Source organism: Pezoporus occidentalis, unplaced genomic scaffold, assembly GCF_034315485.1.
Source record: "Pezoporus occidentalis ecotype Australia unplaced genomic scaffold, CSIRO_AGI_Poc_V1 ctg46, whole genome shotgun sequence".
Classification (NCBI taxonomy): Eukaryota; Metazoa; Chordata; class Aves; order Psittaciformes; family Psittacidae; genus Pezoporus; species Pezoporus occidentalis.
This window is the reverse complement of record NW_026915791.1, coordinates 1,321,794-1,336,477: the sequence shown is the minus strand read 5'-3', so window position 1 is coordinate 1,336,477 and position 14,684 is coordinate 1,321,794. Positions and strand designations below refer to the sequence as shown.

Genomic DNA, 14,684 nt, shown 5'->3' with positions numbered 1-14,684 from the left:
TTCCTGACTTTACCCGCAAGCCAGTCAGCCAAAGGGAACCTGACAAATCTTGCACCAGTCCCTGTGTCCTGCAATAAAAGCCTGAACCCGGTGAGCCAAGTCACTACTGGAAGGAGACAGAAACCCACCACTGCTGTAAGCCTCAGCTACTCCACTTAGTCACCTCTCTCATTGGCAACAGCCAAATTCAAGAAAAAATTCTCACACCACCTATGCTTCCAGAACTGACAAATGCAGAATAGCCAAACTGCCAGCAATTTTACATTATGATCACATACTTTGCAGCTGAACTGAAAGTCATTTGTAGTCACCTTAATTACAATAAATACCATGCATGTTCGCCAACGTAGAGAAGCTCATTTGTTTCTCCTTTGTCTCCATAAGATAGGCATCTCTGTTACAAGACTCCAACTTTAAATTAAAAACAGCCAGATAGGCTAGGGCTGTGCTATACAGAAACAGAGCATCAAAAGCAGGCTCTGATTTTCATTACTTTTGATTTATCTTGGATTACTCTGGATTTACAATTTACATAACTTCTATGAAGTTACAACAGGTGAAGTTCTACCAAAGAACTTCTGCATCAGATGAAGTCACACCAAATGAGAAATGTTTTGTCTCAGTCATCAACACATCAGTCATTAACAAGTTGTTGTAGTAATTAGTATACATATTTAATCATAGAAGAGTTTGAGTTGGAAGGGACCTTAAAGCTCATCTAGTTCCACAAAACCTGCCATGGGCAGGGACACCTTCCACTAGACCAGGTTGCTTAAAGCCCTGTCCAACCTGGCCTTGAACACTGCCAAGGATGGGGAAGCCACAGCTTCTCTGGGCAACCTGTGCCAGTGCCTCAGCACCCTCACAGGGAAGAATTTCCTAATATCTAATGTAAATCTCCCTCTGTCGGTTTAAAACCATTAATCATACCGTTGATGATGGTTGCTACCAAGTTCTTCAGGAGAAAGTATGAGTCCTGGCAATTTTTCAGACTTGTTTACTTCAGGAATTACTCCAGAAGAGCAATTTCTGTTAATCACAGAAAGCAAAATACCATTCTCTAAAATAAATATGACTTTTGTACAGCAGAAATAATTCATTCTTTTTGCAAAATTAGATCATGATCACCTGTTCTCAATTTGGAATAGTTATGCTATTTGATGTTCCTCCATTTCTGTAACATAAACAAACTTCTGTTGCAGATGAGGTCCAGCATGGACAAAGACTGCTGGCTCCAACGGCAAAATTATTGCTCTGACAAATGGGACTGGTAACAACTCTCATATTCTGTTTCTGTGGAGGAAAGTGTATGAGTTATTACCAGTGACACGAAGAAAGTTGTTCCCACCTACAGCTGCTGTCAGCTACACCTCTTGACAGCAGACAAGCTTTCATGCCTCTTCTGGTATGAAATCAGAGCAACTAATGAAGGACAAACTTCACATTATGATTTTTTGTTTTTTTCCTGGCAGAATTAATGAGAGGAAATTGAAGGCTTCCAAATCATGTTGCCAGATATGTCTGGAGCTGACGGTTATTCCCCTACTGCAAGTGGCAGCCTTAAAGCTGAGCTGTGAATTTGCTTTGCAGTGGGTTAGATACAGTAATGGTATATACCACAATTTTGAAGTCCCTGCTGTCAAATCAGAAATTCAGAAAAAGCTGAAGGCAACTCCTTGGAATAAAGATGTGAGGACAGAAATAATGCAAAATGTGCAAGTGGAAATAAAATTCATAGTTCATCTTAGACACACTCAGCATGTTAATGCCTCAACTGTTCTGTTCATTTGCTACCTGTTTTCAGGGCCCTGAGCCATATGCTATCAAGGCATAACCCAATGTAATTTAATCTGAACTCTTCAAATGTTACATTTGCTGCAGAACTGTTCTCGAGAAAACACTTCTCTGAAATTTCTAATTATTTAGAAATCTAAGCTGTGAACTTTGCTCTTTGGCATCAGGTTTATAAACCATTTCAGATACATCCTTTGCAAATCCTGAGCACAGAGACTTTAGAGGAGTTAAAAATCTGTAATTTCCACCTCCTAGAAACCAGCCATTCCCAACTGCAGTTCTGGCAATCAGCCACTGACATGAGGCTCTCAAGATACACAGAAATGATACAGGCATGAAAAGGGGGAGATGTTCAACCGACTGTTTGCATGGTCGTGAACAAGTCCAAAGAAAAGAGAAAATGCACAAGAAATCCCACAACATGGAGACAGCGTGGGCAGAGTCTAAGTGCCTATTTATCCTCCTACAATGCATTTCAACACAACTGCTTGAGTATTTTCATTTGAACCAATTAAATCTGAAAGAAAACATTTTTGCTTAAATCAGCATAAGAAACCAACGTTAGTATCAATGTAAGAATATATAAAATCAAACATTTAAATCAAGGTAAGAAAACTAAAAGGTGGTTTCCCTAAAACATTTTGTTGACCAAAAATAATTAGCTTTCAATAAAGCACTGAGAGAAGTATTTGAGTGTTTTCTTTTAATCTATGTCCAGACTTAACTGAGATGCCCCTTCCTCTTACCTTGCTGCAGTATGTTCTTTGAACAGTAGATTTAGATTAGCTATTAGGAAGAATAATATCACTATGAGGGTGGTGAGGCATTGGCACAGGCTGCCCAAAGAATGGGGGCATAGGCTGCTCCATCCCTGGCAGTGTTTAAGGCCAGTTTGGATGGGGCTTTGAGCAACCTGGTCTAGTGGATGGTGTCCCTGCCTGCGGCAGGGGGGTTGAAACTAGATGTTAGAATTATCCTTCTAATTAAACCATGAATACCATGAAGTCTGTCCATAGCAATGAACATCCCTGACATTGGGTGAAAATGTAAATCCTGATATAAAATCCAGAGAGTGATAAATAGAGAGCAATAAATCAAAACTGTTCTGCAAATCCTAACTTTGCTGACAAAACAGAAAGCCCCTGAAAACAGCTTCTCTAACTTGCTCCTGCATAGCTCCCACCGCTGTGAGGCTGCAGACTGTCACGTATGTTTTAAGCATGAGAACACCACCAAAACAGAAAAGACCATGGGAACATCAAACAACTAGGGAGGCTTGCTGCTGGAAGCCTACCTGTTTTATTAGAGAGTCGGAAGGACACCATCTTGTCAGGGATGCTGCAGACATTCCTCACTGAGGCAATGCAGCTGTAATTTGCGTAGTCCTGAGGTCGTAGGTTCTTCAGCTTCAGGATCTTGGTTTCTCCCTGGGTGTGTAAGAGTGAGCATTAGGAAAGGACCAAGGCAGAGGAGCAAGCAGGGATACAGGAAACACCAAGACTAGCTTTCAAAAGGCAAGAGGAAGATTCAGAGGTGGTTAATTAGAAGCAGATGTTGACATGGTCCAGAAAACATATTTTATTTAATTATCTGAAAGAATGGTATCTGGCATATCCTAAAACTGTAGCTCCATTTACATATTGAAGGCAAAAGAAGAGCATCGAAGGGGAAATTGGTTTGAGAGTCTTTCATGTCACAGCATTATTCGGCATGACATTTCTTAAGGTACAATCTGCATGATGAAAAAAGTCACAAGGTACAGAAATCCTGCTGTTTGACTTTGAAAAAAAAGTTGCTGATGGATTTTATTTTTAGCCAGCAGTGTAAATGATGGAGCAGGAACCTGAATGGGATATGTAATGAAGGAGTTCCTTCAGACACAATCAGAAGAGAACTGGAAAATATGACATTTTCCAGTACTATGTGAAATGGGCACCTCAGAAACAGAAAGTCAAGTGAAAAAGTAAGCTGCTGAAAAACGCATGCAAAATCTTACAGCACTATTTGCAACAGGAGTAAGAAAAAGGCAGAAGGAGTGTTAGATACAAAACCCTGAGAACACAGAGGTGTCATGGGGTAGAGCAGGGAGAAAGAATGCATGGTAAGCACAGTAAAGCACAACAGCGTGTCAGGTGTGGGGACGCAACAGCATGGAGGGCTGCAAAAACATTTAATAAATCTACATGTACCAATACTTGCACATTATTAATTCTAGCATTAAAATAACAAAATTCCTTAGGCTTTCAATCTCATCCTCCAGCTGCCCCCTTTTAAGTCTATGCCTGTGTTTATACTGATAAGCTAAAAATGTATTATGGTGAGACAAGGTTAAGGCACAACCCTGTCCCTGGGAGACACTCTGAATGTGCTCACAAAGCATCAGAAGGGCAATTTTTGGAAAATTATCATTGTCATTTGTTCTGTTAAAACTGAACAACTTTTCATATACCACATCTTGAGTAACATATTGAATTTTTTTCACAATTTGAAATTTTGAACAGTTTGAATTTTTGCACAGTATAACAGGCACAGACTGCCCAAGCCTACATAAGTAAAAACCCAGTAGCTAGTGAAAAAGCATGTATGGAACTAGCAAAAAAACCCAATACAATAGAAGGGAAAATATTAGCCAGACAAGAAAAGAAACAGTAGTTGAAACCAAGCTTGGTAGATGTTTGGAGCATGGGAACTGAAGTGATTTGTATATGTAAATCAGTCCCACAGAAATAATGAGATTCAAATTAAGCACATGCTGATTTACTGTTTGCCTTTGAAAGGCTGCTCCTAAAGATAGAGATCCTGCTTTAAAAAGAGTTTTAACTGGGCTAGAAAAGGGCCCAATCCAGGTTAGCAGAAACGCAGCTACCAAAGTTGTTGAGTTCTGGAAAGACAAGGCAGCTACACCTCCTCAATTCAATCCTCAGCTCTACATTCCAAGTTGAACTTGTGGGCTGAGCTCACAATGGTATTCTGGATCATGTCCTCAGATTGCAGAGATATATAAAAATGTATATATTTTCCTCACTGGCTTGGATAATTAGTCTAATTATGTCTAATTGCATAATTACTGTAAATACAGCAAATTTAATCTTGTAGTCAGGCTGTGCAATTACAATGTGCAATGAGGATGATGCAGACTCTTAGGAAAAAATTCAGCACCAAGACTTTGGGTTTGAAAAATTCAGTATTTAAAACACTCCTGCAGATGTGAATGTTTGTGTTTGTTCAATTTCTTTCCTCACAGCAGCTAAAATAAGCAGCTGATGTTACCTGATTCATTGAAAAAATCTGCCCAGAGTTCAAGAATTTACTTGTATATGCCCAGTTTCACAGGTGCCTTCTATGGGCAAGAAAAACTAGTCTTTTTTGGGTAAGTTCCTGAAAAAAAAAACTTGTGCTATGATTTGTTTCCCTTTACATTTCATATCATTTTCAGATTATTAATCCACCTTCAAAGCACTCAACAACAAAAAAACTACAACACCTAAATACATATCTCATGATGCTCTGAAGTCAAATCCCCTCTATCCCTCTTCACAGCAGCTCTATTTGTTACCTTATCATAAGCTGCACCAATTACATAGAAATATGCAGTAGACATTTACAACTCTTGAAATTTCAGTAACATCTTCTCCTTTTATAAACATGTATCAAATCTCCTAGGCACACAGACAAGATACACTAATTCAAACTGACCTCCAAAAAATGTAAAAAGGTTATGGATAAGCTTTCAATTATCAACATGACAATATGATTTACTTGTTAATTCAGCCCAGACAGAGGTTCTAGGAAACATACTCCTAGTAACCTAGAAATATATCGTTTAAATTGAATTTATTTTCATGTGACATATTTTATTAGTTATGTTCTTATTACATGATAGGGAAGCATTCCCATATTGAGATACAAAACAAAAAGTTCCACATCAAGAGTTTCTCATTTTTTCAATTAAAACATTAAAAAAAAAATTCCCATTTACACACTTGAGTCCAAGAAAACAAGCCGCAGATTTGTTAAACCAGGTCCATACATGTTATATTAAAAATAATCTCATCACATTTAGTAGACCAATAACATGACTATGTAATCTAATTCGCATCTCTGCAAGGTTCCAGGCTACACGTTTCTCAGTAAAATACCAAGCCATTGTAGCAATATAAAGCTGTCAAGTACAATAAAAAGAAAAAATGAAGGTGCTCTCAAATCATTAGCTGAAGATTATTTATGAAAGTTGAAGGTTGCTTTCTCCTATCAGAACCAAATTACCAGGCAGTTTTCACCTCTGTCTTTACTCGTTATTGCTTGAGACTTTCCAAAACATGTTATTTTTGCCTTCTTCCTTTCTTTTTTTTTTTTGAGTTTTTTTTTCTTTTCAAACACCATCACACTTTTGTCCACAGACAACAGGATATGCCACCTTTTCATTCCAAGACTGTGCAAATGCACTAACAATAGATTAATCTGATCTAATCTGGCACACTCTTTTGACGGCCTGGTCTACCTTCACAGCTGCGAGGAGAGCAGGAAGACTTAAAAAAGAATTTCTTCCCTTTTTTGTCACCTAATTTTTTAAGTCTATAATTCTGCAACAAAACTTATATTCGAAGAAGGGAAAGGCAGAATAAAAACAAACAAACAAAAACCCCACAAACAAACCCCCAAACAAAAAAAAACAATCAAAACCACAGGGAGTTGCCAAAGAGTTTAGCCTTCTTGAAAAGCTTTTTAGGCTGTAACTTCCATGCAGAATCACTTTGCATTGTACTGGAAAAGCTTAGGAAATTGCAGTCAAATCAGATGTTTGGGCTTGTAGCACCCAAGCAAAAGGACTTCAAAAGGGCTCCTGCAGACAGCACTCATCGTGCACCTTCCCATAATTTCCTATTTCACAATTTAAAAAAAGAAAGAAGATATATTTTATATTAGGATGTCTTACAATAACATATGGGTGCACCTGTGCTGGGGTGTAGTTATCTGGAGGGCACGCCCACGTATCCCCAGCATAGCCCAGCAGGGACGTACAGGCAGATCCACCAAAGAATCTGGTGCAAGTAGCCTAAGGAAAGAAAAAACCCTGTACTTTCATTCTTACCTGGGTAAAGAAGGGCTCATAGATCTCCACTCCTTTATCAGACCCTTGCAGCAGTACCTCTTGGCCACGTCGCCAGCTGTACCGAACGGGTGGATTGGAGTTGGCAACACACCTGAGAAACACTGTTCTCTCATAGTAAAACTGTTCTTTTGCTTCCCCAATGCTCTGGTGGACTGTTACTATTGGATCATCCAAATCTGGAAGGACAGAAAGAACAACCAAGATAAAGTCAGGCTTCAGTGGACTGTACGTTTCTTCAAGGGGAAGTGCGTGCATCTCATTGTATACAAGACAACAGCAAACTGAAGGCAATACAGCTCTCTAAAAGCCACAAACATAGATTTTCAGACTTTTGAAGCAAAACTCAGTTTTAGAGATTTTTATTTTTTTTTCATCTGCACAGCACCTCCCACAACTTGGTCTTCATTTTTGACTCAGTCTTTTGTATATATTATATATACATGATATCATACATGATAATGTAAATCATATTTCTGTTGTGTTTCCACTAGTACTTAAGGTTTCATCTGGTTTTCATCTTTACTACTTGTTTCTTATGTATGATTTCAATTTAAATGTCTCTTAGACAAAATAGTTTATAAAACTTTGGAAATAAACAGACTAATTTGCATACTAATGTAGGATCCAGTAGAACATAGACCATGAGCATGCAGCTGTTTTCCTTTAAAGCAGTAATTCAATACAGCAATTTAATGCATTCTCCTTTCTTTTAGTTACATGCATTTAATGCCAAGCAGGTAAATTCATCACAGGCTTTAGAACACACTTCTCTTGATTAAAATACAGGTATCATATAATTACTCCCACTGCATAAGCTCAAAGAAAATTAGATCCCCACAACAGAATTCATTCATCTTGTATAGGGAAGAAATAACGATAGCCCCTTGGAATATGAGTACACCTAATTAATTAATTCGGGCTTTATTCCATCAGGAACACCCTGTTCACAGAGTGTTACTATTGTGTTTATTATGAGCTTTCTCTGAAGGTACAAATACACTGAAGAAAGAAAAAATAGATAAAAAAAGAAATGGCTATTTTACTAAGTACTAGTTATAAACATTCAACCTCCAAACAACATGGTAAGCAAGTCTCTGGCAAGCTTTAGGAACAAGTTACACTGCCCAGAGGGTTGGCAGCCAAGGGAGACTTACTTCTTGAAGTCTAGCCCCTGTGTTTCAATTGTACATCCAGCAGTTACAACACAGGCACTAGTGCTGTTACCCACAGAGAGTAGGAACAATTTGCCTCTACTGATCTACAATACACCTCTACCGATCTGGTCTGCAAGCACACAGCAACACATCCCCATGGGCAACTCAGCCTTTACTGAATTTCAGAACCTTACCAGCAGTATTTCTTCTTAAAACAAAATGTAAATAATGCTTTAAACAGTGCTTAATTAATTGCTCATCCACAAATCTAACCCTATGTTTGCAGAGTCTTGTGTGACTAACTACTCAAATTCATCAGGGTTTTTTTGAGGCCAGGATTCAGTGAAATGCAGACCAAGGTGCTCAAAGCTTAGCATGGTCACCAGTGTCAAAGGGAATGTGTCCATGCACAAAGGCACCTGCACACTTGAGTCCCTTTTCAAAGGTGTTGAAAACAAGGACAGTTATTTTGGAAGATGAATCACATGTGTTTTTCGACACTGTCCCACATGACATCCTTGTCTCTAAATTGGAGCGATATCAGTTTGATGGGTGGGCCACTTGGTGGATAAAGAACTGGCTGGATGGCCGCACACAAAGAGTTGTGGTCAATGGCTCAATGTCCAGCTGGAGACCAGTAACGAGTGGTGTCCCTCAGGGATCGGTGTTGGGACCGGTCTTGTTCAACATCTTTGTCGCTGACATGGACAGTGGGATTGAGTGCGCCCTCAGCAAGTTTGCCGATGACACCAAGTTGTGTGGTTCGGTTTATACGCTGGAGGGAAGGAATGCCATCCAGAGGGACCTTGACACACTTGTGAGGTGGGATGATGCCAACCTCATGAGGTTTAACCATGACAAGTGCAAGGTCCTACACCTGGGTGGGAGCAATCCCAGGCACAGCTACAGGTTGGGCAGAGAAGAGATTCAGAGCAGCCCTGTGGAGAAGGACTTGGGGGTGTTGGTCAATGAGAAAATGAACATGAGCCGGCTTCAGTGTGCACTTGCAGCCCAGAAAGCCAACCGTATCCTGGGCTGCATTAAAAGGAGCGTGACCAGCAGGTCAAAGGAGGTGATCCTGCCCCTCTACTCTGCTCTTGGGAGACCTCACCTGGAGTATTGTGTGCAGTTCTGGTGTCCTCAACATAAAAAGGACATGGAACTGTTGGAACAAGTCCAGAGAAGGGCCATGAGGATGATCAGGGGACTGGAGCACCTCCTGTATGGAGACAGGCTGAGGAAGTTGGGGCTGTTCAGCGTGGAGAAGAGAAGGCTGCGTGGAGACCTCATAGCAGCCTTCCAATATCTGAAGGGGGCCTATAGGGATGCTGGAGAGGGACTCATCATTAGAGACTGTAGTGACAGGACAAGGGGTAATGGGTTAAAACTTAAACAGGGGAAGTTTAGGTTGGATATAAGAAGGAAATTCTTTCCTGTTAGGGTGGTGAGGCACTGGAATGGGTTGCCCAGGGATTTTGTGAATGCTCCATCCCTGGCAGTGTTCAAGGCCAGGCTGGATGAGGCCTTGGGTGATATGATTTAGCCTAAGGTGTCCCTGCCCACAGCAGGGGGATTGGAACTAGATGACCTTAAGGTCCTTTCCAACCCTAACGATTCTATGATTCTATGATTCTATGATCCTATGTCCTTTCCCCAAGTACCACTCAAACTCCAGTATATTGTGTGAGATGGACCATCACTGTAGCAGCTCTTTAAAATTTCAGGGGTTTGGCAGTTTGAAAAACTAGAGGTGAGGCAGAGGCACATGGAAACCCAATGTTAACAAACTGAATAGATTAGCATGTTTCAAACATCCACACTGTAAAGCAGCTTGCATTTAAAATTATTCTTTAGATGCTTATTTTCATTTGCATAACAAGAGCAAAGCTTGAGAGTCTCTTGATTAATTAGAAACAAAACATGTTCCAAAATGTGGAATAATTCAAGCAATAATACCTTGTAATGGTGCATGGATTTTAAGTAAATGTTACCTTAATTCTAGTCTACAAAACATTTAATTTAATATCACAGAAACAAATTATGGAACTGTTGTTCCAAATTAGGATGGCATTTTCTAATAAGATTTCATTTTTGTTTTAAAGGTTATTTTAAATCACTGTAGTATATGAAAAGGAATGAGATTGCTGAAACGTTATATCTTCTATCCATGCACTAGAAAAAAAAAAGAAAAAGGAAGGAAAACAGCTTGCTTCAGTTTCTAGGGCAAAACAGCTGTTTACTGTATTTTGATCAACAAGAAAACATTTCACACATGAATGCTCTCCAGGGTCTGCTTATTAAAGTACATACTTGGACCACAAACAAGGATGACTGGCAGCCAAGAGCCTCCAACACCAAATTCATTGGACCGCTCCTCAAATTTTTCACCCTTAGGTAACAGTGAGTCCTCTTAGTTGAAGCACACACAGAGTCCAAGTCTTGACTTAGCTTCATTTTGATGAAGTTACTTAAGACCACACACACTAAATCACTTAAAGCCTAATATCAGGAGTTAAGGCAACTTTGAGGCATGCCAGAGTAAGGTGGCAATCAACACCCTACCACAAGGCAGTCTGAGGCTGACTGGACAGAAAACAGCTTTGCAGAAGAGGCTGTGGAGGTCTTGGTATTGAAGCTGAACAGGAAGTGGCTGACCACGTTCCAGGCTGCAACAGGAGAGTGCAGTCAGCAGGCCCAGGGAAATGATCCTTCCCCTCTACCCCATATCTGTGAGACAGCTGAGCATCCTGTCCAGGTCAAGACATGGATGTACTGGAGCAAATGAAGGAAGCCACCAAGAGGACCGGAGAGCTGGAACAGGTGCTGCAGAAGCAGAGGCTGGGTGAGCTGTGTTGGCTAGCCTGGAGAAGGTAAGATGAAGAGGAGATCTAATTTCTATCTTTGACTGACTACCAGGAAGTTACAGAGAAGGCGAAGGAAAACTCTTCTTAGAACTGCAGAGTAAAAGACCATGAGGTATAAGTTGCACCAAGATAAATTCTTCCTGGTTATAAATGAAAACAAATTCCCCATGCAATTTTTACAAGGAGCACCGTGGAAAAGACAAAGGGTGATGGGCGCAAGTTACTTGTGGGGAGATGCCTAATGTACAAGAGGAAAATTTTTCACAATTAGAACAATCAGCCATTGGAATAATCTCCCCATGGAAGTGGGAAATTATTGGATTCCCTAACACTGGACACTGTCAAGATTCAGCTAGACAGGGTGCTAGGACATCTAGTCTGGGTCATGTTTTGTGTAGAAAGGGTGGACCAGATGGCCCTTGAGGTCTTTTCCAGCCTGCGTTTCTATGATTCTACGATCAGACAAGTGCCCAGAGAGTTTATGGGGTACCTTCTTCGGAGACATTCAAAGCTTGACTGGACACGGACCCAAGCAAACTGATCTAACAGTGAAACTGGCCCTGGTTTGAGCAGGGGTTTGGACAAGAGATCCTTTCCATACCATGCTCCATGATACCATGAGCCACGATAATACCACTTGCTTGCAAGAGATGCATGCTGGATTTGTGCAAACCCCCTCTGACAGTTGGACTCCTTAACAACAGAAAGGAGCAGGCACCCTCTTTCTGCATGGCACGGTACTACGATGGTGGATGGATTGTGATTAGAGTATAATGAAACTGAGTAGAGGATAGTGCTCTAGCCATGCCACTCAAGACTTGGAAGTCAGATGCAGAGACTGTGAGAATGAAGACTTAAGCCCACTGTAGGAGAGGATCTGGTTCGAGATCATCTTAACCTGAATGTGCACAAGTCCATGGGATCTCATGAAATCCATCCACTGGTCCTGAAGGAGCTGGCAAACGAAGTTGCTAAGCCGCTGGCCATCATATTTGAGAAATCATGGCTGTCAGGTGAAGTTCCCAATGACTGGAAAAAGGGAAATATAACCCCCATTTTCAACAAGTGGAAATGGAAGACCCAGGGAGCTACAGACCAGTCAGTCTCACCTTTGCGCCTGGAAGGATCATAGAGCAGATTCTCCTGGAAACCATGCTAGAGCACATGTAAAACAACTAGGTGGTTGGTGAAAGCCAACATGGCTTCATCAAGGGAAAATCATGCCTAACCAATTTGTCAGCCTTCTATGATAGGGCTATAGAACTGATGGGCAGGGGCAAAGCAGCTGCAGGTGTTGGTCAATGAGAAAATGAAAATGAGTCAGCAGTGTGCAACTGCAGCCCAGAAAGCCAACCGCATCCTGGGCTGCATCAGAAGAAGCATGACCAACAGGTTGAAGGAGATGATCCTGACCCTCTCCTCTGCTCTTGTTGAGACCCCACTTGGGAGTATTGTGTACAGTTCTGGTGTCCTCAACATAAGAAGGACATGGAGCTATTGGAGCAAGTCCAGAGGAGGGCCATGAGGATAACTGGGCTGGGGCACCTCCCATATGAAGACAGGCTGAGGAAGCTGGGGATGTTCAGCGTTGAGAAGGCTGAGTGGAGACCTGATAGCAGCCTTCCAGTATCTGAAGAAGGGGGCCTACAAGGATGCTGGGGAGGGACTCTTCAGTAGGGACTCTAGTGATAGGACGAGGGGTGACGAGTTTAAACTTAAAAAGGGGAAGTTTAGGTTAGATATAAGGAAGAAATTCTTTCTTGTGAGGGTAGTGAGGCACTGGAACAGGTTGCCCAGAGAAGTGATAAATGCTACGTCCCTGGCAGTGTTCAAGCCAGGTTCGACAGAGCCTTGCACAACAAGGTTTAGTGTAAAGAGTCCCTGCCCGTGGCAGAGGGGCTGGAACCTGATGATCTTAAGATCCGTTCTAACCCAAACCATTCTATGGTTCTATAGATTTAGATTAGATACAAGAAAAAAGCTCTTCAGTATGAGGGTGGTGAGACACTGGCACAGGTTGCCCAGAGAAGCTGTGGCTGCCTCATCACTGGCAGTGTTCAAGGCCAGGCTGGACATGGCTTTTATCAGTCTGGTCTACTGGAAGGTGTCGCTGCCCTGCATGGCAGGGGGGTTGTAACTGGATGATCTTTAAGGTCCCTTCCAACCCAAAGCATTCCATGATTCTAGGAAACATGAAAGAAATTTAAGTTGGGAATAGGAATGTGGCAAGCTCTCTGACAAAATATTTCATAATGGTCAATTAACAGAAAATTTGCACTGCAGAACTGATTTTTCCCTCAGCTAGAAAGATCCCCACAGCTGCGTCAAAGCAAAAGCAGCAGCACTAATAGGAGACAAAATAATGCTTGCAATTGTTGTGAGATTTCGCCACATCCTCAATTGCCTGCCCCCCTGTTGGTCAAGGTTAGACAAATGTTTTACTAGATTGTTGTGTGAGACCATATTTTGCTCAAGCAGCGCAAGAGCTGCAAACATAACAAAAAATATGTTTTTTTTTATAATACTGCCATGGTATTCTGCAGAGTTATTACAATGCAGGCACACAATTCCAAATTCAATGCCTTTAGACAGACTATTTTCAACTCACCTGATCTTGGTGGCATTTATACTGACTTGTGAAAGCTCCAGTTTCAATGTCTAATTGAATTGTTGCTAATTGATATTCAAATTTCAAAATAGACTTAGGAAAATAAACTATTTAAAGCTCTGTGCATATGTGTAAGTATCTGTGGGTGCTTCTTCCTGCCTAGAAGCACTGCAACACTCAAGAGACTCAGCTACGGATTTCAGATATTGCACAGAAATTAACCTGGGAGGAGGAAACAGAGGAAGTCACTTGAAGAGACAGGGAGATCTTATGCCATGGAAAAAGATTAAGCACTGGGAAGCTCAACAAGATGAATTTTTGAAATGCTTTACAAGAGGGAAAAAAAACCCAAACTTAAAAATTTCATTTTCATTTTAGGTTGATCAAATTATAAAGAGTTAACAGACTAATCATTCTTTAAATTAAACAGAAGTCATGGGTGTTGCTACGTAGTTAGTCTGTTAATCAAAATGAAAATAATTACAGAAGTATGTTTTCCATAGAGGTTTATGCCACTATTAGGTTCAATTTTTCAGTCTTTAATCATTGAATTAAACCGAACAGTTTCCAAAACCCAGATGGCACAGACATGCTAAACATGCTAAACTTCTGCATTGGAAGAATTCCCTTCACATATCCTTAAGCTCTCAAACAAACAGAAATCTCAGTATAAGGTGTTCTGGATCTAGTCATAAAATCATCATAGAATCATAAAATGGTTTGAGTCAGAAACAACCTTACAGACCATCCATTTCAACCCCCCCTGCCATGGGCAGGGATACCTTCCACTAAAGCAGCTTGCTCAAAACCCCATCCAGCCTGGCCTTGAACACTGCCAAGGATGGGGCAGCCACAACTTCTGTGGGCAACCTATGCCAGGGCCTCACCACCCTCCCAGTGAAGAATTTCTTCCTGATATCTAATCTAAAGTGCGCTTTAAATTGTATCAAGACAGAGATGTTGGTGCAAAAGATGTACAGAATTGTGGCAGGTGCTATCCATGTCTTCTCCATGCTGAATCGCAACACACTGGAGTCATCACACTGGCTCTGAGTAGGAAACATGGACCATCTCCTGCAACCCTCGCCTGAGCTGCAGGAGAATTTCACATACACAAACAGGAGCAGGATCACAGACTGTATTTCCTATAT

The 14,684-nt window shown here is 41.1% G+C and overlaps 1 protein-coding gene across 1 annotated transcript in view; it reads right to left on the bottom strand.

Moving 5' to 3' along the window:
* Positions 1-14,684, bottom strand: part of MDGA2 (MAM domain containing glycosylphosphatidylinositol anchor 2) — a 263,922-nt gene that overhangs the window by 165,670 nt on the left and 83,568 nt on the right. The window contains exons 4-5 of the mRNA XM_062635604.1: positions 6,887-7,083; positions 3,089-3,221 (exon numbers count right to left, since the gene is read on the bottom strand). Of these exons, the coding sequence (XP_062491588.1) occupies positions 3,089-3,221; positions 6,887-7,083 (330 nt within the window). The remainder of the gene's footprint in view (positions 1-3,088; positions 3,222-6,886; positions 7,084-14,684) is intronic.